The 26142-nt window shown below is 40.9% G+C and overlaps 2 protein-coding genes and 1 long non-coding RNA gene across 3 annotated transcripts in view; all 3 read right to left on the bottom strand.

Moving 5' to 3' along the window:
- Nucleotides 1–26142, bottom strand: part of LOC141178587 (uncharacterized) — a 648943-nt gene that overhangs the window by 603241 nt on the left and 19560 nt on the right. The window lies entirely within an intron of this gene.
- LOC141178680 (uncharacterized) lies at nt 14992–22204 on the bottom strand. The gene is made up of 5 exons (XM_073660567.1): nt 21983–22204; nt 21776–21899; nt 21595–21692; nt 21308–21398; nt 14992–19535 (listed from the first exon to the last, which is right to left on the bottom strand). Exons 1-5 carry the CDS (start codon nt 22202–22204, stop codon nt 18046–18048), a joined length of 2025 nt encoding a protein of 674 aa, XP_073516668.1. The 3' UTR covers nt 14992–18045.
- LOC141178653 (uncharacterized) lies at nt 22302–23337 on the bottom strand. The gene is made up of 3 exons (XR_012254844.1): nt 22955–23337; nt 22789–22859; nt 22302–22437 (listed from the first exon to the last, which is right to left on the bottom strand). It is a non-coding gene; the product is annotated as an uncharacterized lncRNA (long non-coding RNA).

Genomic DNA, 26142 nt, shown 5'->3' with positions numbered 1-26142 from the left:
ACAAAGGAACATCTGGATCTCTGAAGATGGACCTTGAAATTGTTGATATTTTTCAACAATTTTGGTTCTTAACTCCTCAGACAGTTCTCTTCTTTTTCTGTTTTCTCCATGCTTAGTGTGGCACACATATGCACACAATGCAAAGATTGAATCAACTTCTCCCTTTTTTATCTGGTTTTAGGTGTCATCTTCATATTGCCCACACCTGTTACTTGCCACAATTGCATTTGAAGAAGCTTCACATGCTTGAAATTAAGTTATTTACCCACAAGTTTGGCAAGGTGCCAACAATTGTGTCCGGCCCATTTTATGTGGTTTTGTGTGAAATTATGTTCAATTTGCCTTTTTTCTCTATTTTATGGTGTTGTTCCAATACGCACAAAGGAAATAAACAAGTATAACAAAATGTGTAATTGCAATAATTTTCTGGGAGAATTACTTCATTTCTGGAACAATTTCAAGGGATCCAACACTTTTGACCATGACTTGTTTTTGTTGCCTTTTTAATTTGTTGCAGCATATCATCCTCTACGTGTTCAGCTATATTAGGAGGCTTGTAGCAAAGTCCAATTGGCAGCTTTCCATTATTGCCATTTCCATGTACATTTACCCAGACTGACTCTCTACATCAGGGATATAAAACATGCAGAGGGCCAAAATAAAAAACATAGACAAAGTTGTCGGACCACCAGTTTACAGTATAATGGGCCCTACATAGTCCTCCATACAGAATAATGGGCCCCACATAGTCCTCCATACAGTATAATGGGCCCCACATAGCTTTCCATACAGTATAATGGGCCCCACAAAGTACTCCATGCAGAATAATTGCCCCTCATAGGTGTGGTGGTTCTGGTGTCGCGGATTTTCCCTCTCTGCTTTCGTTGGTAAAGCACGCAGTGGATGCTGGGCTGTGACATGCGGTGAAATCCCGTCCACAGCCCATCAATCAAGGGGCAGTGTGTCACTTGCTCACGCCCGACTGCAGCCGGAACTTGACGTGACATCAGCGGATGTCGGAGCCGGCTGCAGCCAGGGTCACGTGATGCCTGGTGATAGCGCCGCCCACAGACAATAAAGAACAAGCAATGTATTTACAAAAAGACTTGTTGCCACTATATAAATCCATAGTGCCAATGTTAACAGTAATGGACAACCTTTAATTAATAGGGAACAAAATCTCTCCTCCTCTGGCATGGAGGACTGTAATCTTGAAATATTCCCAAACACCGGATGAAAACTACTGCAGCTAAAAAAAAAGGCAAAGTCCCGATAACCTTAGAGGAATGATTATTTAGAGCACGCTCGGTAAGGGGCAGAAACTCCACCCGGTCTTCCTGATTGGAGGAGACAAAACATCCCTAATACTGCTCTATTTCCTGGTTCATTCTTTCCGTTTGACCATTAGACTCGGCATGATAGACTGAGAGAAAAGACAATGGATAGGGAAGGAGGGGAGGTGGAGGCTTACCATGTTGAGAGAAGGAATGACTTCAGCTGGAGAAATCCTGCGGGCGCCGCACCTATCGGTGATTACAGACCATGAATGGAGAAAAAAAAAGTAGAACCGGCACATCCAACCAGGACTTATAAAAGGGAAAAAATTTATTTGAAGAAAAAAGTTAAATCATGGAAATAAATTCAGAAATCTCAGGAAATCTGATGCGTTTCAGGTGCAGAACGCACCCTTAGTCATAGGATGTCAGAGGTAACACATAAATGCAGCTATATATCTTAAAGAACAATGTCCATTGACTGGATAATGAATTAATTAATCAATACTGAGGTATCAGGTGTTCGCATACACATAATGTGAGTACATGGCGTTATAAGCTGACATGAGTGACATAGATATATTGAATAAAAACAAAAAGACTACCGCAGGGAAACACAGCACCATGTAACACCAGCCCAAAAACCACACAACTGGATATCAAACACCCTGCCACACTCAAAAATGGACTAAAGAAACCAGCGATCTTGGGAAAGAAAAAGGGCAGATTGTATTAACATCAGAAGTATGGATCCTAGCTGACTAACTCACAACTACCAAGAGAAGCAGCGCGGCTCAAAGAGGCACATAGCACCGCACACGAAACCACCGATATCCCGCCGGAGACACCAAGGACCAACATGTCCCAGCAATCCCGGAAAGCCGTCTACAAATACGAGCACAGCAGACACGGCCAACACTGCAACACAAGTGCCAAACGCCATGTTACACTCCAAGAATGAACTAGAAGAACCAGCAATCTTAGAAGAAAAGACTACATGGTATTGACATCAGTGGTATAGATCAGGGTAACTAACTGGAAGCCAACGAGGAATAAAGTGCGGTTTATAGGGGCGCATGATACTACATCCAAATACACCGACTCTGCGATGGAAACATTAAAGGACAACATGTCCCAGCAAAACGTCCACCAATGCGGACACGACGAGCATGGCCAGCGATGCAACTCAGATACCACAACGTCACCACCAGTAAGTAAAATGATTATAGTAATCTATACCGGCGGCCTGGATGAACAGATCTGCCGGCACCATACTGGAACCTCGGAGGAACAACTGGTCCCAGGAGTCCTGACTGACGAACCATTGCTACCAATGCAGCAGACATGGCTGACAATGAAACTTAATGCTGCAACTTGGCCGCAGGTGAGTGGAATGAATGTGAACAATTGTAAAACAGCAAAAGCCAACGACCCAATGGACCGGCCGTCTACACTACTGCGATAGACACAGATGGAAATATATACAAAGTCCATAAGGGAGTTTTATCGTCTCTTACTAAACGCATTGCCAGATAATTATTAGGAGAAAAAACAAGTGTGAATGGTGAATCAGATAGTGATTCACAGGAAGCAGACACATCATTTACAAAAGAAAACTGAACGTGTGCACAGGGTCCGACTGTGAGATACATATAGTGAATCACAGCTGATCATTAGACATTATATAGATTAAATGTCCACATTCCTGAATAAGTAAACACAGTATTTTGATGTAAAATTGAAGTTAAATATACATCGCCGAGCCGAAAAACGAGGAAAATGTTCATAGATGAAAAACAAATCATTTTTGAAGTCCACGCCATGGTGGTACATTGTGTTTAAAGTCAGGATCCAATACGCTTCCCTCAGGGCCGGCTGCTTTTTCCAGCTGCCACCACAGGCCACAAGATTGACCTTTTCGAGTCCGAAAAATGATGAACACGAGGAGACCCCTTTATGTATTAAGGTAAAATGTTTGGCGGCACCAGAATACCCGGAGTTGTTGGTGATATTGTTGATGTGTTCGGCGATCCTCTTCTTCAGTTCACGTGTGGTATAGCCAATATACTGAAGCTGACGGCTACTGCAGAATATACCGTATACCATGTGGCTGGACTCACAATTTATAAAGGATTTGATTGGATAGGATAAATGAGATGAAGTGCACATAGAGGGGAATTCCTGTTCTCTATTGTCAGTAAAGCCACATACGCTGCATCGATTTAATGCACAACCGGAAGCCGAGAGCCATGTAGAAGGTGTTCTGGTATTACGCAGCATACTGGGGGACAACATATTCCCAAGTGTTTGTCCTCTCTTATCAACTACCTGACACCCCCCTTCCAAAATAGTACTGAGACATTTGCCCTGGTTACATACATTTGCAAGTATTTCAGAATAATATTCTTTATAGTGTTAAACTGTCTACTGTACGGAGTGGAAAATACAATATTCTGAGGAGAGGACCGTTCCAAATTATTATTGGTGCCATACAATAAATCCCTGCGTGGAGTGTTCCTCACCTGTATGACGGATGTTAGATTTATCATCGCCTCTATCTAATAACCTGTCAGTTATGATTTTTCCTTCACTGGTAAAAGTGTCATCATTGGAGCAGATTCTCCTGGCCCTGGTATATTCGCCTCTGGGGATTGCATTGGTCGTGTGCTTGGGTTGAGAACTGGATGCCAACAGAATGGTGTTACCACCAGTGTCTTTACGGTGTAAAGAAGTATCAACCCTACCGGTGACTGTGTTACCATGCAATTCAATATCCAAAAACGAGACATGGATGGACAGCTGGCTAGAAGGAAAACGGATGTTACAATTGTTTGAATTGATGTAAGAAACAAACTCAGAATATGTGGATGTGTCTCCCTGGTAGACAAGGAGTACATCATCCACATATATGGAAAACCAAACCAAATGAGTAGAGAATGTATTATTAATAGAAATAAAATGTAAATTTCTTCCCACCAGGCTATAAAAAGTATTGCTAAAGATGGGGAGAACTTGGGACCCATCGGTGCCCCCTATGTCTGTAAATAAAATTTAGTACCAAATATGAAAAAAATATGTTTTTAACAGGTAATCCAATGATAATAAAATAAAATGTTTGAGGACTGGCGAATAGGCACTATACCTCTCCCAATGGTATGCAATAGCCACCATAGCTGTATTGTGAGGTATGGATGAGTATCAGTTGACCATATCACATGTAGCAAACGAATAGTTAGGATGGCATTTGAAATGATCGAAAACCTTAAGGACAGTAGAAGTGTCCTTCAAAAAACTGGAGTTTTAATAATGAGTAGTTGGAGATGACCATCCAACCACTCACCAAGGTTCTCGTTCAGGGATCCAATACCAGAAACTATTGGTCTGAGCGGAGGGAGGAAAACCCTTTGTAAACCTTAGGGAGCCCGTGGAAAATAGGAATAATAGGGTATTCAGGAATCAACCGTTTTCGTAATTTAGGGTTCAAAATACCGAGTCTGCTATATCCAGACTGTCAGGAAATATTAAAAATCTCTCAAATCTCTCCCTCCAAACTGTTCAGGCGCCCCACCTCCCCTATCCCATTTGGAGTAAGAAGAGCTTGCAATCTAAAAAGCTGCTTCTATGCAAAATAGTAGTGTACAAAAGAAGTGACAAACTTAATTATCCAAGCTAATTACCATACTAAATGGAGCTCCTGGTAAAGGAGACGTGTGACAAAAAGACACCTTTGAACATATGGGCCAGAGACTGAATGAGTTGTGCATTTGATCAGAAATAACAAGTATGACACCTGAAAGAGATAATAAATATCTCGTTAAGGCTTCAAAGGGAATCTATCACACTCCTTACAATAGCCGGGACAGTCCCAGCTGCACATGAGTTCGATCTCCAGACTCTGAGGCACTGAAATGAAATATGGAATAGCGGCATTTCTATATTTCCGATTGTGATAGGACATATATTTTTAGTGGCGGGGCTAAATAAGGAACAGTATGCACATTTTTCCATATCTGTGAGCCCTGCCGGTGAGCTGTAACTCAACAGTGCATAGATAACCAACAGCATCATGTTTGATCTCTAAGGAAAGGTAAAATTGCAATAAAAAAGATGGCATCATTCGCTAACTTCTGCGATCATGGAGCGAGGCGATATCACAGAAATTAGAGATTTAATAAAACCATGAAGGGCGGCAACCAGCCCACATGATGTCATCACAGGGAGTGTGTGGGCAGGGCCTACTTCGACATAAAAGATCAAGCTGATTATTGATCTATGCTCATGCTGGGAGATACATACTTTCATGTAAGCAGGGATCACGTTCACTGAAATGGCCAAATCAATCAAAGTGCTCTCCTTCAGCTAAACTGAATCGTCTCTGTGATTGGTATAATAAGTTCTTCTATTAATCCCTTTTATTTTGTGTAACTGTATATGCTGTATGGTATTGTCCCCCTTTGTAAAATATTTTGTAGATTTTTTTCATAAACATTGCCTCCCTTTGGTTTAAAGGGGTTGTCCACTACTTTCACATTGAAGCTCTATCCTTAGAATAGGGCATCAATGTATGATCAGCAGGGGTCCCGCACCCGGCACCCCCGCCAATCAGCTGTGATCGGTGCCAGGGGCAGGAAGTGCTTACCTGCGGTGCTTGGCCTTCAAGCTGTAGTGGCTGGCGCTTGTTACTGCACATCCGCCTCCTATTCAATTCAATGGGAGGTGGATGTGCAGTACCCTGCGGCGGCCACTACAGATGGACGGCCAAGCACCACAGGCAAGCACTGACAGCCGCCGTCACCACAGTCGATTGGCAAGGGTGCCGGGTGCGGGTAGTGGACAACTTCTTTAAATATAACATTTAATAGTTCTGTTTCTTTTGCTCTGTACTTGTTCCTCCTCTGAAGCTACACGCTACCTATAAGGCGTCCAATCGTCCGGAAAAACAGATTGGTGGTGGTAAAGAATAATCTTTCTTGGGTTATTGTGAAGCGACAGCGATCGTACAAGGGTGCATACATATATTCCATGTGTTGGAAGGTGGTGTGTACGCCGTACGCTCACTGCTAGCTTGCCAATACCTACGTAGTGAGAACAGCCTGCAGCAGCCTATATTGATTGTCGGCCAATCGTGCAATTGTCCAGACAATAGGGGGCTGCAGAGAACTGTTCACTCCAGAGATCACAGTGGGTGGTCTCTATGAGTAAACGGGATCGTGTGGAATCCTTGACACAGACATTCTGGTAACTCAGATTTAAATGCATTAGTAGGATCACATCTTAAGGTGGTGTAGGTGTTTGTGTCACTGAGGATGGAAAGAGCCATGTTACAATACAATTCAGTGTCCAATACCACAACATATCCACCTTTGTCTGATTGCTGGATGGTTATACTAACATTTTGTTGAAGTTCTCTAACCGCTGGAGCATATCAAAATTACTATTATACTTCATATTACAGATGCCACCATGTAATTTTTTTAAGGTTGTTTTCAACTAGCATTTGAAATAAAACTAAAGATAGAACCCTGGATTGCAGAGGATAGTATGCAGGGTTAGATGGGATGATGTTAATTCCTCGATCTTGTGGTTTATTCAAAGAAAAATCTGGATCCTGTAACGAAGACAAAGTTAGTAAGACAGTCTGTTCAACGACTAAGTGTAGCATCATTATGCTCCATAATCTCTGCCGTCATGTTACTAGGAGTGGAAGACTCTTCAGACTCATTGAAGAAATGTTTTGTAACTGTTAATAACCGTGTAAAGCGATTTACATCTCTTATTGTTTGAAAAAGGTCAAAATCTTGCGAGGAGACATAAATTGTGAGACTAGTCACGTGGTATACGGTATATTCTGCAGTAGCCGTCAGCTTCAGTATATTGGCTATACCACACGTAAACTGAAGAAGAGGATCGCCGAACACATCAACAATATCATCAACAACAAAGCAGGGTATTCTGGTGCGGCCAAACATGTTACCATAATATATAAACAGAATACTTCATGTTAATCATTTTTCGGACTCGAAAAGGTTGATCTTGTGGCCCGTGGTGACAGCTGGCAAAAGCAGCCGGCCCTGATGGAAGCCTATTGGATCCTGACTCTAAACACAAAGTACCACCATGGCGTGAACTTCAAAAATGATGTTTTTCATCTACTAATATTTCATTGTTTTTCGGCTTGGCGATGCAGGTTTAACTTCAATTTTACATCAAAACAATGTGTTTCCTTACTCAGGAATGTGGACATACAATTTACATAATGTCTAATGATCAGTTGTGATTCACTATATGTATCTCCCAGTCGCACCCTGTGCACACGTTCAGTTTTCTTTTGTAATTGATGCATCTGCTTCCTGTGAATCACTATCTGATTCACCATTCGCACTTGTATTTTCTCCTAATAATTATCTGGCAATGCGTTTAGTAAGAGACGATAAAACTCCTTTATGAAAGCTTTATATATTTCTATCTGTTCTTTCCAATTGTATATATTTCCATCTGTATCTATCGCAGTAGTGTAGACGGCGGGTCCATTGGATCGTTGGCTTTTGTTGTTTTACAATTCTTTCCATTCATTCCACTCACCTGCCATGTCTGCTGCATTGGTAGCAATGGTTCGTCAGCTGGGACTCCTGGGACCAGTTGTTCCAGTATGGTGCCGGCAGATCCGTTCATCCAGGCCGCCCGTATAGTTTGCTTTTTAGGCAGATATAATCATTTCTTACTTATGGTGACGTTGTGGTACTTGAGTTACATTGCTGGCCATGTTTGCTGTGTCCTCATTGGTGGACGTTTTTTGGGACTGCTGGGACATATTGTCCTTTAGCAGAGTCGGTGTATTTACAGTTGAAACCAGAAGTTTACATACATTATATAAAAAGACATATGATATTTTTCTCAATATCTGACATGAAATCAGAATAAACCTTTCCCGTTTTAGGTCAATTAGGATTACCATAATTACCATAATTTTTAATATTTGCCAAATGCCAGAATAATGAGAGAGAATGTTTTAAGGCATTTTTATTACTTACTGCAAAGTCAAAAGTTTACATACACTAAGATTACTATCCCTTTAAACAATTCTGGACTGCCTATATGATGATGTCATGTGTTTGGAAGCTTCTGAGACACACCTGTGGATGTATTTTAATGCACACCTGAAACACACTGCGTCTTTGTGCAGCATCATGGGAAAGTCTAAAGAAATCAGCCAAGATATCAGAAAGAGAATTGTGGACTTTCACAAGTCTGGCTCATCCTTGGGTACAATTTCAAGATATCTGAAGGTGCTTCGTTCATCTGTACAAATAATTATACGCAAGTACAAACAAGATGGGAATGTCCAGCCATCATACCACTCAGGAAGGAGACCGGTTCTGTTTCCCAGCGATGAACGTGCTTTCGTTCGACATGTGCAATGCAACCCAAGAACAAAAGCAAAAGACCTTGTGAAGAGGATGGCAGAAGCTGGTAAGATTGTGTCAATTATCACAGTGAAACGAGTACTATATCAACATGGGCTGAAAGGCCACTCTGCCAGGAAGAAGCCATTACTCCAAAAGAAACATTAAAAAGTCAGTTTAATGTTTGCAAATGCACACAGGAACACAGACCTTAATTTCTGGAGACGTTCTGTGGTCTGATGAAACTAAAATTCAACTTTTTGGGCATAATGACTATTGTTACGTTGGGAGGAAAAAGGGAGAAGCTTGGAAGCCTAAGAACTAGTGTTGAGAGAGTATGTTCTGTCCGAGTATGCTCGGGCCGAGCTCCGAGTATTTATAGCTGCTCGGTGATATGGTTGAATCGCTCCCGTGTGCATGATTTGCAACTGTTTGACAGTTTTATTACATGTGAGGAATGTGTAAGAAATAGTCATTCCTCATATGTAATAAAACTATTAAACAGTTGCAAATCATGCACACGGGAGCGATTCAACCATATCACCGAGCAGCTATAAATACTCGGAGCTTGGCCCGAGCATATTCGGCAAAAGGGTTAATAGAACATACTCGCTCAACACTACTAAGAACACCATCCCAACTGTGAAACATAGGGGGGGCAGCATCATGTTGTGGGGTTGTTTTGCTGCAGGAGGGACTGGTGCACTTCACAAAATAGATGGCTTCATTAGCAAACAAGATTATGTGGCAATACTGAAGCAACATCTCAAGACATCAGCCAAGAAGTTAAAGCTTGGGTGGAAATGGGTCTTCCAAAAGGACAATGACCCGAAGCATACTGCCAAAATGGTAACAAAGTGGCTTAAGGATAACAAGTCAATGTTTTGGAGTGGCCATCACAAAGCCCTGATCTCAATCCTATTGAAATTTTATGGGCAATGCTGAAAAGGCAGGTGCGAGCAAGGCGACCTACACTCCTGGATCAGTTACATCAGTTTTGTCAGCAGGTATGGGCCCAAATTCCAACCAACTATTGTGAGAAGCTTGTGGAAGGATACCCCAAACGTTTGACCCAAGTCATTCAGTTTAAGGTCTATGGTACCAAATACTAATGAAATGTATGGAAATTTTTGACTTTGCAGTAAATAATAAAAATGCCTTAAAACATTCTCTCTCTCTCATTATTCTGGCATTTGGCAAATATAAAAAATGATGGTAATTCTAAATGACCTAAAGCGGGAAAGATTTATTCTGATTTCATGTCAGATATTGAGAAAAACATGTAGATGTGTCTTTTTATATAGTGTATGTAAACTTCTGGTTTCAACTGTATATATTGTATTATGTGCCCCCAAAAATCTGCACTTTATTCCTCGTTGGTTTTGAGTTAGTTACTCAAATCTATACCCCTCATGTCAATACAATGCAGTTTTTTATTCTAACGCCCCGGCCCCACTATCAGTATTCGGTCAGTAATTTTTATCAGGAATGGGGGATAAATGCAGGAATTGGTGACTTGTTTCCATTATACCTTTTCTCTGATTGTTCCTCACCTGGTTTTGGCTCCCACTCCTGAGAAAAAATACTGACCGAATACTGACCAAATACTGATAGTGGGACGGTGGCCTAAGATCGCTAGTGTTTCTAGTTAGGTAAGGATGAGGTTGCTTTATTAGTTAACTTTCGTTGCAGGGGACATTGGCTTCAGCTGGAATGGGCATTATGGTAAGTAGGGTTTAATTTAGAACAATAGAAGGTCTCTGTGTTTATTCCAAATAAAATATTTTATGCATGGTGTTGTAGTTATTTCACATATCACTTTCACCATGGTGTTAGTAATGGGGGCATCTTATAGACGCCTCTCCATTACTAACCTGGGCTTGATGTCAGCTGGCCTTATAAGCTGACATCAACCCCAGCCCTATTACCCCACTGCCACCGCTACAGAGCAGTGGGCAGAGCGGAGGCTAAGTGCCACTTCTGCAGCGGCTGAGGGCTGCTGTTAATAGCCTAGGAAGGGGCCATGAATATTGGCCCCCTCCAAGGCTAGAAATATCAGTCCCCAACAGTCTGCCTAGCCTTTGCTAGCTGTTAAATAGGGGGACCCCAAATCATTTTTTGGGGATCCACCATTTTAATAGCTAGTAAAGGCTAAGTATTCAGCTGGGGGGCTGATATTAGTAGCCTGGGAAGCTCCGTGGGCATTACCCCCTTCCCAGGCTTCAAAAATCTGTCCCAGCCGTCTGCTTAACCTCTGTTAGACTATAAAATTACGGGGGACGACACACCAATTTTTTTTTAAATAAATCCTTTAATATAACAATAAATGACAAGTACAGTAACCAACACTGTCATTGTACTAATTATATACATGACTGACACCTTTCTATCTATTCTATGTGTATAGCTATTCTTTCTGTTCTAAATTGTCAGGTACCGATGTATTGTAACTGTATGCGGCTGATGAATTGGCGGCTTTTAAAGAGACGGGTGAGTGAAAATCGGAGGGCACTCGCATGGTCTGAGCGCTGTGCGATTTTTTCTCGTCCGAGATACGTGGCAAATCGCAGCATGCTGTGAAATTTTTCTCAGCCCGATTTCAGCTGAGAAAAAACGAATCGCAGATGAGATGTCATTCATTCACTAACATTGGTCCGAGTGCAATTCAATTTTTTATTGCTCTTTCCCAACTAAAGCAGAGAAGGAAAGCACGCGGTGGATGCTGGGCTGTGATGTGCGGTGAAACCCCGACCACGGCCCATCAATCAATGGGGAGGGCGTAACTTGCTCACGTCCGACTGCAGCCGGAAGTTGATGTGACATCAGCGAATGTCGGAGCCGGCGGCAGCCGGGGTCACGTGATGCCTGGTGAGCGGCCAGCAATAGCGCCGCTCACAGGCAATAAAGAACAAGCAAGGTATTTACAAAAAGACTTGTTGGCACAGTTTAAATCCATAGAGTCATTGTTAATAGTAGTGGACAACCTTTTGCAGGTCCTTATAAAATTATTAAAATTTTAAATCCTGTAAGTTAAGTTGCAACTTCTTATTGCCTGGAAATCAATAATTCTTTCCATTCTTCTCTTTTAAAAAAAAATTGAGGGGACCTCAAGACATAATTGAGGTGGATTTGGAAGGGTATTGGGAGTATGAAGTAAGGCGAATTCTTGATTCCAGGTGGGTCAGGTCTGCATTATCTCGTCAAGTGGAAAGATTATGGTTCTTAAGATAATTCCTAAGTTAATTTGGGGTGTTATGGATAAATATATGTATGATTATGGAAGTTATATGAAAATAGTATGTATTAAGAATTGTAGATAATACAAAATTCCCTCCTCCTGCCCGAACCACATTGTACCAACAACCTCATATTGATCAAAGATCCACATACTACGTGGAACATGGAATTATGGAAAATCCCTAATGATTATCGACTAACATATTAATCTGATAATAGCAGCTTTCTAATGATCTTTATTACTTTTAGGGAAATTACAGAATAATAAAAGATAAGTGACTATACTGATTGACCTTTGAACCTTATGTGCAAGACGGACTTAATTGATTTAATTGAGAGTCAGCTTGACTTAATTTACATATTATGTTTACATATTAAAATAATGACCCATTAGCGACAGATGTCAGCCAGAATTATGAGATAAGGCAATGAGGTAATGTGTGGAAAGGTCCCTGATTTTTCCTATAAAAAGCCTATTTGAGACACTACTCAGTGTTCATTTGTGATTTCTCCGACCGTATAGATCCTATATACAATTTGGCGGCAGACAACTAAGACGAGAACACACACATTTTTTGTGCCCCTAACAAGGGGCTCTTCAGGCGATCAGATAGACAGATTATTGGGTGGGGCTGGGGAAAACCCAGCAGTCATGGTACACGTTGGTACCAATGACTAAGTTAGAGAGAGGTGAAAGGTCTTTAAAAATGATTACAGGGAATTAGGAGAGAAGCTGAAGTACAGGTGGTGTTTTCAGATATACTGCTGATTCCACTACGTTACTAGAAAGTCAGCGGGAACTTAAGGAGATAATTGTCAGGGTTTTGGTTCATGGAGAACTGGGCTGACTTCTCTGTTGGCTACTATCTTTACGATAGGGACAGGCTGCACCTCAAGAGGAGAATGCAGATGTGCTGGGGGGAAAATGGTCAGATAGATGGAGGAGCTTTCAAACTAGGATATGGGGGGAGGGAGGGTAGCTGTGCAAATAAGGGGGTAGAGTAGGCAGAGAGATTGAGATATTCAAGGAAAGTAAGGAGGCGAGTAGCCGTAATAAATGTGCTAATAGTATTAAATGTCTGCAGGCAAATGCAAGAAATCTTGAAAACAAAATGAATGAATCAGAGACTCTTAGGTCAGCCACAGATTACGATGTGGTGGGTATTACAGAAACCTGGTTGGATGAAAGCCATGACTGGGTGTCAAACAGAGGGTTACACCACATTCAAACGGATAGGAAAGAAAAATAGGTAGAGGGGTGGGTATTTTAGTTAAAACCAATTTAAGACCTCAAGCTCAATGACGACATGGGGGGCAGCTTCGACAATGTACTGCACACATGGCCAACTTTTGGTGATTATATTTGACCCACGACACCAGAACCACCACATCTATGTGGGGCCATTATTCTGCATGGAAGACTTTGTGGGGCCCATTATACTGGATGGAAAGTTATGTGGGGCCAATCATACTGTATGGAGGACTATGTGGGGCCCATTATTCTGTATGGAGGACTATGTTGGGCCCATTATACTATATACTGGTTGGTCCACGACTTTGTCCCACTTTTTCATTTTGGCCCTCTGCATGTTTTGAGCTTTACATCCCTGATGTAAAATCAGTATGGGTAAATGTACATGGAAATGGCAATAATGGAAAGCTGCTAATTGGACTTTGCTACAAGCCTCCTAATATAGCTGAACACGTAGAGGATGATATGCTGCAACAAATTAAAAAGGCAACAAAAACAAGTCATGGTCAAAAGTGTTGGCTCCCTTGAAATTGTTCCAGAAAATGAAGTAATTCTCCCAGAAAATTATTGTAATTACATGTTTTGTTTTAGACGTTTATTTCCTTTGGATGTATTGGAACAACACAAGAAAACACAGAAAAAAGGAAACTTGAACATAATTTCACACAAAACCACATAAAATAGGTCGGACAAAATTGTTGACACCTTGCCAAAATTGTGGCTAAACAACTTTGTTTCAAGCATGTGAAGCTTGTTCAAACGCAATTGTCGCAAATAACAGATGTGGGCAATATGAAAATCACAACTAAAACCAGATAAAAAAGGGAGAAGTTGATTCAATCTTTTCATTGTGTGCATATGTGTGGCACACTAAGCATGGAGAAAACAGAAAAAGGAGAACTGTCTGAGGACTTGAGAACCAAAATTGTTGAAAAATATCAATAATTTCAAGGTTATAAGTCCATCTTTAGAGATCCTCATGTTCCTCTGTCCAAGGTGCGCAACATAATCAATAAATTTACAACACATACAGTCAAATATGGTGGAGCTTCAAAGATGTTTTGGGGTTGTTTTGCTGCCTCTGGTCAGGTACCTTGACTGTGTGCAAGGCATCATGAAATCTGAAGATTAGCAAAGGATTTTGGGGCACAATGTAGTGCCTAGTGTCAGAAAGTTGGGTTTGCTTGCTAGGTCATGGGTCTTCCAGCATGACAATGACCCCAAACATATTTAAAGAAGCACCCAGAAAATGGATGGAAACAAAGTGCTGGACAGTTATGACCAGCAATGAATCTGGATGTAAATCCCATTGAACACCTGTGGAGAAATCTTAAAATTGCTGTTTGGAGAAAAATATAAAAATCTAAAAGTCCTCAGTGGTTGATACCATCTTTTCAGTTAGCCATTAGTCAGTAAGCTTTCGAGACTACTCAGGTCTCTTCATCAGACATAGTATAACACAAAATCTGAATAGTCACATATTAATACACAACAGGGCACAGTAAAGGGAAGGGGGGGGGTGTTCCTCTGTGAAGCAGAGAAACAAAAAGATGGCCACACAAGTTCAAAATAGTAAAGAAGTAAGAAAACTCCTTTATTAACACATGTAGTAAACACAAATTACAAAAATAATTGCGGACGACAGAGTGGACACAGAGTGCTGGATCAACATGAATAAAACAATGTTAAAAACTGTGACACAGCGCCCGAAAGGTCAGCCTATATAGCAAGTGGAAATATAAGGGGGACAGCAACAGGGTCACATGTATTAATAAATATATACCACCCATAAAGAATACCTTTTCCAAATTGTACGCCCAAAACAATAATATCCCATCACAATCCAACTACCCAGAAACAAAAGGGTTAAAACCCTTATACAGATAGAAATAATATAAACAATTGGTCATAAATAAGCTGAAATAGCTGTGTACCTGGGTAAGGCCACCAGACAGGCTCTGCTACCGTCACCCCGACGTACGTTTCGGTAGGAAAACCTTTTTCAAGGGGCACAGGAATAATGCAATAGATAAGACAAGTGACGTGAAGCAGAACTATCAGTATGGGAGAGGGAGAAGCAGTTGTGGCCGTAAAAATGTTTGGCCACAAGTAGAGCTATTCTTTTTTTCTTTTATTGTGTGGCGATGAGAATTCATCCTTGTTCTAAGTTTTTGCCTTGTCTCCCCTACATACAGACCCCCAGTTGGACATTTGTTACATATAATTAAGTTCATTGTGATGCAGCTGAAAGTACCTGGGGTCTTGTGGTCCTGATGTGAGTTGGGAATCTTTATCTTATCCATGGTCATTATAAACGGACAGGTTTTACATATACAGTTGGTGAGGATAAATTTTATAAGTTTCACCTCAAAGGTGAAACTATCCTCCCGGTCAGTTTTCTTTCCCTCCCAGTACCTTTTCATTCTAACAATGATAGGTTTCTAGGAGATTATACTTGTTCCTTTTATTTGTGGTTCTCCTTAGCTTGCCTTCTTTGCCCTATAAGAATGTGTTTTTGTTTCTCACTCAGTTTTCGTATTTTACTTCATACTTTCCTTTCCCCTTGTTGAGAGTGTGTTGCAGCCTCCCCTCTGGTTCCTCAGGAGGTATGAGAAACTCCTCAATGGCTTATTAGTTAGTTGGGTGTGTGGTGGCATTTTTAGTTGTGCAGCTAGGGCCTTTCCAATCTCTACAGAGAGTAATTGGGTGTAGTTGTGACATTCTCCCCTGTGTGGGTTCTCCGGTGGTTATCAAGATGCGCTTTCTGGTTAAAACATTTCCCACATTTTGAACATGAAAAAGGCTTCTCCCTTGTGTGAGTTCTCTGGTGCTTATCAAGATCCGATTTCTAGTTAAAACATTTCCCACATTCTGGACATGAAAAAGGCTTCTCCCCTGTGTGAGTTCTCTGATGTTTCATAAGATTTGATTTCTCTGTAAAACATTTCTGTAAAGGGAAGTGTCCTAGGTTGTACATGTATATATGTATCTACATACTAGCCATGCTTGCAGATAAGTATACATGTATATATTGGCCCCCATCTCCTTATGTGTTTCAGCCTGCTTGCTGCTGTTGGGGGCAGGATCAACAAAATGTCCAGCCATGTACTAAAACAGGTTTTGCGAGCATGGCTGGACATGAACAAAGACCTTAGCCAGTGGGCGGGGAATAATACATCATTTCCGGTGCAGGACTTAAAACCCCAGAGCACTCATGTGCTAGCCCTCTTTTCTCTTTGGACTGTTAGAGATGGACATAACACATGGCTGAGTATCTCTCTTCCCCTGTAACTCTTTACTTGCTAGCCCTACATACCCTGTACTAACCCTATCCTTGTATCTGTATATATATATAGGGAAAGTTAGTATAGTTGGGTGGGCTGATATTGCATGAGTGATTAGGAAACATGGGTGGAAAATAGGTAATTGGGAATTGTATATTGTTATTATTATTGTGTACTGTGTTAGTGGGATAAATAGTAGTATATTATCTGTAGACTTTTGTGTAATAAATACCTTTTATTAGCACACGGTTTTGTCTCAGTTGGTATATAGTATAATGCACAGATAACGTTAGTGGATATTAATTATTAATAATCAAGTTTGATGTTAATAGTTAATATCGGACCTCAATAGAGGAGTAGGAGAGTTCCCCCATTAATTACTGATATTTTTGGAGGGAAACCTCGTCTTTTAACAATGGCGAGCCAGCCAGGAGTACTCATAACCCTGCAGAAGCAAGCTGCGGGAGAGGAATAGAAAGACTGGCAGGGTGAGGGGTGTACACAGGATAGTGACTCGGGCAAACCTATACACTGAGGGTAAAGCCATTCCAGAGTCTGACCAGCAAGACGACTTTGGGGTAGGCAGATACCTGAAGACTGGCAACGACAGGACCACAGCAAAAAGACTTTAACAACAAAAAGAGTTTGATTAAAGATCCAAGAAAGAAGCAGAGTGTATTCTGTGGAGGGATGCGTTGGATTACGGTGAAAGGCAGGGAAGAGTTGATGGCCGTAATGGCTGATGTCTAGGTACCTAAGTGCAGTATTATACTTCATTCCATCCTGAACTGTCACAACTTATAAATGGGGCTGGAGTAGGCAAATATATCCCAGTACAACACTTCCCTCAAATTTCATTGTCGTGTTCTCGACAACAAGGGGATTGTAAAGGGAAGTGTCCTAGGTTGTACATGTATATATGTATCTACATACTAGCCATGCTTGCAGATAAGTATACATATAAATTGGCCCCCATCTCCTTATGTGTTTCAGTCTACTTGCTGCTGTTGGGGTCAGGATCAACAAAATGTCCAGCCATGTACTAAAACAGGTTTTGCGAGTATGGCTGGACATGAACAAAGACCTTAGCCAGTGGGCGGGGAATAATACATAATTTCCGATGCAGGACTTAAAACCCCAGAGCACTCATGTGCTAGCCCTCTTTGCTCTTTGGACTGTTAGAGATGGACATAACACATGGCTGAGTATCTCTCTTCCCCTGTAACTCTTTACTTGCTAGCCCTACATACCCTGTACTAACCCTATCCTTGTATCTGTATATATATATAGGGAAAGTTAGTATAGTTGGGTGGGCTGATATTGCACGAGTGATTAGGAAACATGGGTGGAAAATAGGTAATTGGGAATTGTATATTGTTATTATTATTGTGTACTGTGTTAGTGGGATAAATAGTAGTATATTAACTGTAGACTTTTGTGTAATAAATACCTTTTATTAGCACACGGTTTTGTCTCAGTTGGTATATAGTATAAGGCACAGATAACATTAGTGGATATTAATTATTAATAATCAAGTTTGATGTTAATAGTTAATATCGGACCTCAATAGAGGAGTAGGAGAGTTCCCCCATTAATTACTGATATTTTTGGAGGGAAACCTCGTCCTTTAACAATTTCCCACATTCTGAACAGGAAAATGGCTTTTCTCCTGTGTGAGTTCTCTGATGGTTGATAAGAGTTGATTTCACTGTAAAACATTTCCCACATTCTGAACAGGAAAATGGATTCTCCTCTGTGTGAGTTCTCTGATGTTTATAAAGATATGATTTGTGTCCAAAACATTTTCCACAATCTGAGCATGAAAAAAGCTTCTCCTCTGTGTGAGTTCTCTGATGTTTGATAAGATTTGATTTCTTTGCAAAAGATTTCCCACATTCTGAACATGAAAATGGCTTCTCCCCTGTGTGAGTTCTCTGGTGCTTATCAAGATCCGATTTCTGGTTAAAACATTTCCCACATTCTGGACATGAAAAAGGCTTCTCTCCTGTGTGAGTTCTCTGATGTTTGATAAGATTTGATTTCTCTGTAAAACATTTCCCACATTCTTGACAGGAAAATGGCTTTTCTCCTGTGTGAGTTCTCTGATGGTTGATAAGAGTTGATTTCACTGTAAAACATTTCCCACATTCTGAACAGGAAAATGGCTTCTCCTCTGTGTGAGTTCTCTGATGTTTATAAAGATATGATTTGTGTCCAAAACATTTTCCACAATCTGAGCATGAAAAAGGCTTCTCCTCTGTGTGAGTTCTCTGATGTTTGATAAGATTTGATTTCTTTGCAAAAGATTTCCCACATTCTGAACATGAAAATGGCTTCTCCCCTGTGTGAGTTCTATGATGTCTGATAAGATTTGATTTCACTGTAAAACATTTCCCACATTCTGAACAGGAAAATGGCTTCTCCTCTGTGTGGGTTCTCTGGTGCTTAAGAAAACTAGATTTATGGTTAAAACATTTTCCACATTCTGAACATGGAAAAGGCTTCTCACCTGTGTGAGTTCTCTGATGTATATTAAGATATGATTTCTGGTTAAAACATTTCCCACATTCTGAACAGGAAAATTGCTTCTCCCCTGTGTGAGTTCTCTGATGTGTGATAAGAGTTGATTTCTCTGTAAAACATTTCCCACATTCTGAACATGAAAATGGCTTTTCCCCTGTGTGAGTTATCTGGTGCCTAACAAGATCTAATTTCTGATTAAAACATTTCCCACACTTGGCACAAGAAAATCTATTCTCTGCTGTGTGAATTTTTTGAGGTTTAAGAAAAGACTTTTTGGGAGGAAAACTATTTCTATATTCTGAACGTGAAAATGGCTTCTTTGCATTAGAAGCATTTTGCTTTTTAATGCTTATTTTGTGACTTTGATTTTCCTTAGTAGTCAGTAATGAATCAGAAGACAGGACCTGTTTCAAAGGATCAGATGACAGATCTTTGCTGTGAAGGGATGATGGTAAATCTGGAGAAATGTCATTCATTTCAATTGTATTCTGTTGGATCTGAAAATAATCTGATTTGAAAATTGAAGATATCAGCTGTCCCTCTGATCTCCTGGTACAGACATCTGCCAAGAAGAAAACCAATTATTATTTTTTAATAAAAATTCCTTGAATTTTATATTTTTGAACATTTCTACTTAAACTGTCCATAAAAAAGGCAAGTTATATATAAAAAAAAAATCACTTATTCACCAGGACAATGACTGTCTAATAGAAAACCTCATAGGATGGAGCAGTAGAGCGTGGTGTTCAACTGATTTTTCATTCTGCCTCCAAATATGGAATAAAAAGCCACCAAACAATGTTATGTAGCCGAAAATAATACCAATAAAAACTTCTACTCCTCTCACAAAAAACAAGTCCCCACTCAGGTCCATCATTTGTCAATGTAATAACAGAGGTTTCCACATTACTAGTGGCTCAAAGGCTCTTGAAAAGCAACATGGCTTCCATAAACCAATCCAGCAATATCTGCTCTCCCAAAGTCAGATCGCCCCCTCGCTTATGAGCCTTACAGTAGTTTATGTGCCTAAATCACATTTAGCATCTATGTATTTGGCATTACTATAATGAGAAGAACCCACTTAATTTATGGTGTGTGTCTCCTGGAGCACAATCTGGGCACTATGTGTTGGGTAATAAAATAGCATATTTGCAATTTTCACTCTCCAACATCCACTGCGTGCTAATTTCTGGAGAGTGACTGTGGAGTCAAAATAGTCACTACTCCTATAGATTAATTCACTGAGGGTTATAATTTCCAAAATGGGGATTTCTACTGTTCTGGTTTTCTGCCATTTTGTCATATTAGGGCTTCTGCAAAAGGTGTGTCCCATCTCCTCTGGGACATCTACTTCTCCTCGTGCTTCGACTTATGTGACGTTTGCTTTTGTCACCAGGAGCCGCCTTATTCATCCTGCAGGCAGCGCTAGTGATGGAGGAGACGTCCGAACCAGAAGCTCTGGACGGCGCAGGTTCTGTCCAGCCACTAAGATTAGGGTTGCTTGGACCAGTAGTACCATCCAGTCTGGCAGTATGGGTGTGTGTGTTATCCAGCTGGAGTAATCTGCTCCCTGCTTCAGCCAACTGGAAAGCACCACACCCTACTAAAGCCGGAAGCATATTGCCGGAAGCAGCCAGGTACAGCCTTGTTCTCCTCTGGTTCAGTCCTCTGTGCTCAGCTCCCGGCTTGTGTATTTGTTTTCTGTTGTGACCTCGGCCCGTTTACTGACTACTCTTGTGTCTTCTGATTTTGTATTTTCTCTGCTCTCCTGTTCTGACCTGGCTACCTGACTATTCTTCTTCCCATCTCACTCACTTGGTTCAGTGAGCTATTGTGTAGGGAACTCAAGGGTTCCTGCTTTTTTTAACATTTTTTTATTGTTTGTCTACTTTTTATATGTATACCTCAATAAAATTATATTTTTAATTATGAGTTTTATGCTTTCCGGTTATAGCTGCACCTATTTGCGGCAGTTTTTGTGTCTTTACTATAAAGTGACACACGTCAGATTTGAAAAATGGGGCCTGATCATCTGCACATTCTACGCACTCTGTCATTTAGCTTTGTAGTTTACAGACCTGGGCAGGTAACGGTCAGCATCATCTAATCACAGGGGGTAGGTGGATCCTCCAGGTTGTAAGTGCTATAGAAAAGGGCTTTCCCAATTTCCCAAAGTAATCTGAACATTTTCGGACGGAGGAGATTGTTGTGGTCTAGCGGCAAAATGGTGACCACAAGATTGTGATACGGCCGGACTACACCACCGATAAAGCAGCCACAGCCGGTGACTGAGAAGAATCTGTGACTTCTCTGCATTTAGTGGTCACTACTCACCTGGGTAGTCATATGTAGGAATCTCCTCTTTACACCGCTCATCACCCCTCACATATGTCTCTGTGGTATTAATATGGGTCAGACCTTCACCCTGAAACAAATATTATAAAAGTCACAGACAGATGGAGAAGTCCCATCTATGATCAGCTCTAATCCTGCCATCTCCACTGTTTTCATTACACAAATATAAAACATAATAATGGTGGATAAAACAAGACTGAATACAAGACCTTCACAGCCGTCTACACATCATAGGGGAGATCTCATGACACCTTCTCTCTATCTACCTGATGATCCTGAGGAACATTGGGATCTTCTTGTTTACAGTCCTGTGGAAGAAGAGGACGGGGACATCTCTCTGGTGTTGTCCTCTTACTGGATAGATCTGGAGGAAACACATACAGGGACTGAATTCATTCTTTACATACAGATAATTATAGGTCGTGTGTATTTAGTCCTGTCTATTACCTGGTGATGTGAGGGGCTGGGGAACCTCCATCATGACGCCCTTGTACAGATCTTTGTGTCCTTCTAAATACTCCCACTCTTCCATGGAGAAATAGACAGCGACATCCTGACACCTTATAGGAACCTGACATATACAATGATACCGTCATCCCCCCGATCCCTTCATAGCGTTACTGTAAAATGTCCCAGCATTCCCAGCAGTGTCACCTCTCCAGTCAGCAGCTCAATCATCTTGTAGGTGAGTTCTAAGATATTCTGGTCATTGATGTCCTCATGTATCAGGGGGTGAGGTGGAGGCCCTGTGATTGGGCTCAGATGTCTTCTCCATCTCTCAGACACAGGGTCCTGACAGCGCTCACTAGAGGTTTTCTTCACTACTGTGTAATCCTGGTTATGGAGAGACACATTAATAAATCTCATTACAGACATTTCCAGAGTCCTCACCTCTCCAGTTCTGTCCATCTGTTATTCCCATAGATAAGAATGATGTAATGTGACGTCATCAGAATCTCTCACCTCTCCAGTAAGCCGGAAGAGGATCTCTAGGGTGAGGTTTAATATCCTCTCCACCATCTTGTCTCTGTCCATAGCCACCTTTGATGGGTAAATCAGAAAAATTTTCTTATATCGAAGATCGTCACTGAGAGGATCCGAAGAGAGACCTGAAGGAGAAAAAGATAAGTTGATGGCACATCATAATACATCTATTGGAGATAATGAGGGAAAACATATAAGGAGATTTATTATTTTACAGTATTTCGTTTTTTTCTTTATATCTAGTAATAAAACCGTTATATTTTAGGACACAGACAACAAGCAGTTTCTTCCTTGGAGTCTGCAGCTGAATACGTTTCTCATAGACTCACTGTCAGGGAAATTTTGTGAAAATATTAACAATTTCTCCCAAACCCCTCTTAAACAGTGTATAATATTTTGTCAAACCCCATTAATGTGGATACAACATCATAGTATAGAGCAAGTATATATACAAATTGAAGAGAGGTGACACCTACTAGACTGCTGGATGGTATTCAAAGGTAGGAATTCAAAAGTGTGGAGATATGGTGACTCTGGTTGCTTGGGTCTGCAGAAAAGAGCAGAGAGTGGCAGACTCAGAGTTATCAGCTGAGAGGGACTGTGGAGGCAGAGATAGACCGAATAGAGCTGGACGTAGCATACCTGTGACCCCTAGTTCCTGGTTATAAGTTGGTACTGCACGTAGTGGCTTAGAGGAACGCGGTGTCCACCGCTAGTTCCTGGTGCTGTGAGAGTTGTCAGGGGCAGGATGGTATCGGCTGACCAATCGCCGCCAATCCCGCAGTGCTGTGAACTCCGGAAGTGCATGTGTGACGTCACCGGAAGTGACGCACTGCTCCCAGGAAGCTGTGCATTCTGCAGGCTGGTGTAAATGCGTTCCAGTGAGCCGGAAGTTTGAGTGCCAGGGAGAGAGAATGTGCGTTCCACCAGTATAGAGCATAAGACCCAATGGGCATGAGCCAGAGCCTTTGTTGGAGTGGACAAGGATCTAGGAGAGGGGACAAGAGTGTGCCAGAGAGGAATAATCTGCAATAAAGGAGACAATATATGAGTAGGATATGGAGATCAAAACATGTATATTATTGACCTATTCAATTTGAAGACCACATATCCAAACGTAAAATACATTTCAGCATAGGGTCACATAAGATCCCTGGGTGACAAATTTCTCTATACCAATTGTTCAATGAGAACCAAACTCCAAACATAAAAAAAAATTATATAAAAAGCCAGCAGGTCATAGTCCCTATTAAGGCCTTTCGGCTCTAAGGACTGTAATTCATGAATTCAATAGGCTTCTCTACGTTTGAGAAGGCTCACTCTGTCGCTCCCCCGATGTGGTGTCAAAACTTGTTCCAATACCTGGTATTTGAATTGAGAAATACTATGTCCTGCCATGATAAACTGTTGGGGAATGGGTAACATTAGGTTTTTGCACAGAATTGTGGACTTGTGCTTTGAAATCCTATCCCTTATGGGCTGTGCCGCCTCCCCCACACAGATTCGGCCGAATGGACATTTAATAAGATATACCACATATGAACTGTCACATGTAAAGTACCCTTTGATGTTGTATATTTTTTCAGTTTGTGGGTGATGAACAATGCTACCCCTGAGGACATTGTTGCATTGACGACATTGGAGACATGGGAATGTGCCCATTTTGGGATTCTGCAAAAACCATAGTCTCTAATATTGGTTCTTAAAACACGGTAGGAAGGGTTGTTGGAACGCAGGGATCGTGGGATAGCCGGTTTGTAAGATGTTCCTGTGTTTCCTAATGGTTTTATTTAAGATGTAGGCGAAGGGGTGGAACGTGTGAACGAAGGGAATTCTGTCCTTAGTGTTTGGAAGATCAGTTCTGGAATTCGACGCCTGGGGATTCAAGAAGCTAGGTGGATAGCCTCGTTCAGTGAATTTGGTCGACATTTCTTGTAACCTCTGATTGCGGATAGTTTCACTGGACACTATCCGTTTGACCCTCTGAAATCGTAATGTAGGTATAGATTTCTTCATCGACCTTGGATGATTGCTAGAAAAGTGTAATAGGTCATTGCGATCGGTGGGCTTGGAATAGAGATCAGTTGTTAGGTGGCCCTTTGTATCCTTGATCACCATGGTATCAAGGAAACTAACATGGCTTGAATCATATGTCATGGTGAAGCGTCTTTAAACCAAAGACGTTTAATGTTGTGGGATTGATTGTATTAGATAAATGTCTTCTAATACATTTTTTTAGCGACTCTGAAGTGCATCCCACATATTGTAGTTTACTCTCTATACATTCTATTAAATGCACTGCTCAAAAAAATAAAGGGAACACTCAAATAACACATCCTAGATCTGAATGAATGAAATATTCTCAATGAATACTTTGTTCTGTACAAAGTTGAATGTGCTGACTACAAAATCACACAAAAATTATCAAAGGAAATCAAATTTATTAACCAATGGAGGCCTGGATTTGGAGTCACCCCCAAAATTAAAAGTGGAAAAACACACTACAGGCTGATCCAACTTTGATGTAATGTCCTTAAAACAAGTCAAAATGAGGCTCAGTATTATGTGTGGCCTCCACGTGCCTGTATGACCTCCCTACAACGCCTGGGAATTCTCCTGATGAGGTTCCGCAAACTTCTGGACAGTCTGTGTTGTAACGTGACGTTGGTGGATGGAGCAAGACATGACCCAGCTTTCGTCCTTCTCCATCACAGCAACACCCCTTTAAAAACATATAAAAACTCGATACTGAGACTCTTGATCACGTCTGCTAGAGCATGTATTCCCTCACTATGGAAAAGTAACACTATCCCGACAATCTCACTATGGTTCTCCAAAATAAAAGAGATTAGGTTAATGGAGGAGCTCACCTACACGATCAATAACTCCCATGATAAATTTTATAAAACATGGCTCTACTGGAGTTTAAATCTTCCGCTGATTACCTGGCCCTCATAGGGGAAAGTTAAGTCTATACTTCAGGAGCCTCTCTGACGTTACCCTAACCCTCTTACCCATACATCCCTTCCCCCACTTCCCTTTGTCTTTGTGTATATTTGTGTTTTGGGCTTTAACTACTCATTTTTTCTTTTATAACCCTTATTTGTTAATCAACATGAATATGTAATGACTTAATGTTTAAGTCTGAGTCACCACGCTGGTATATCCTAAAACACATTGAACCAATGTTCTACCAGCGACTCTACTTTGGATTGTGTTTACTTATTTAATTTTCAAATGTTTTGGAAATACTGGTTATTGTTATGGTTATGTGGTCATGTTTGACCTACTACTTGTTGCACAACTAGTACCCGGTGTTTGTATTTGTATTTCCTTTTCAAAACTTAATAAAGATAAATTTGTAAAAGGATAATCAAGTCACATTGCATTTGATATTTGTTTCTTGAAAAAAAACTCGGTGAAAGTATTCCGCCCAGTGTAGAAGCCTTTTTGGATACAAAACTCAAACAAAATATGCAAACGAATTTACAAAGTCTGGAGGATGGATCTCAGACATCAAAAAAAATAAGCTTGAAAGAGATATCAAAGACTACGATTCAAATTCAATTTACACATGGAAATGAAACAAACCAAGAGCTACTGTTCTGAAATACAGGTCACACAATAAATTCTAAGCAAATAGAGGAGAGCGGAGGTCAGCTTCACAAATCCTAATGTGTCCATGGGTTCCTCTAATTATAATTCTCTGAGGACTAATCTGATGCATCAGTGGGATCAACTAAAGACAGATGGAACAAAAATAAATTCTCAAGTATTCCCCACAATTCAGCACAAAACAACAGGCCGGAAGAAAGCTCAGATGTGCCCGG

The sequence above is a fragment of the Phyllobates terribilis genome, unplaced genomic scaffold, assembly GCF_046119375.1.
Source record: "Phyllobates terribilis strain yellow unplaced genomic scaffold, ASM4611937v1 Scaffold_29__1_contigs__length_15306474, whole genome shotgun sequence".
NCBI lineage: Eukaryota > Metazoa > Chordata > Amphibia > Anura > Dendrobatidae > Phyllobates > Phyllobates terribilis.
The sequence above is the reverse complement of the archived record's forward strand: the minus strand, read 5'-3'. Positions and strand labels throughout refer to the sequence as shown.

Bases quoted from the DNA above. Each gene is read 5' to 3' on its own strand.
- LOC141178680 (XM_073660567.1), bottom strand. From the start codon at position 22,204: ATGTCTGTAATGAGATTTATTAATGTGTCTCTCCATAACCAGGATTAC. The intron at 21,693-21,775 runs GTAATAGACAGG...TGTTTCCTCCAG, and splicing joins CCAGCCCCTCACATCACCAG to ATCTATCCAGTAAGAGGACA. The intron at 19,536-21,307 runs GTGAGTAGTGAC...TCTTCTTGGCAG, and splicing joins TCCTACATATGACTACCCAG to ATGTCTGTACCAGGAGATCA.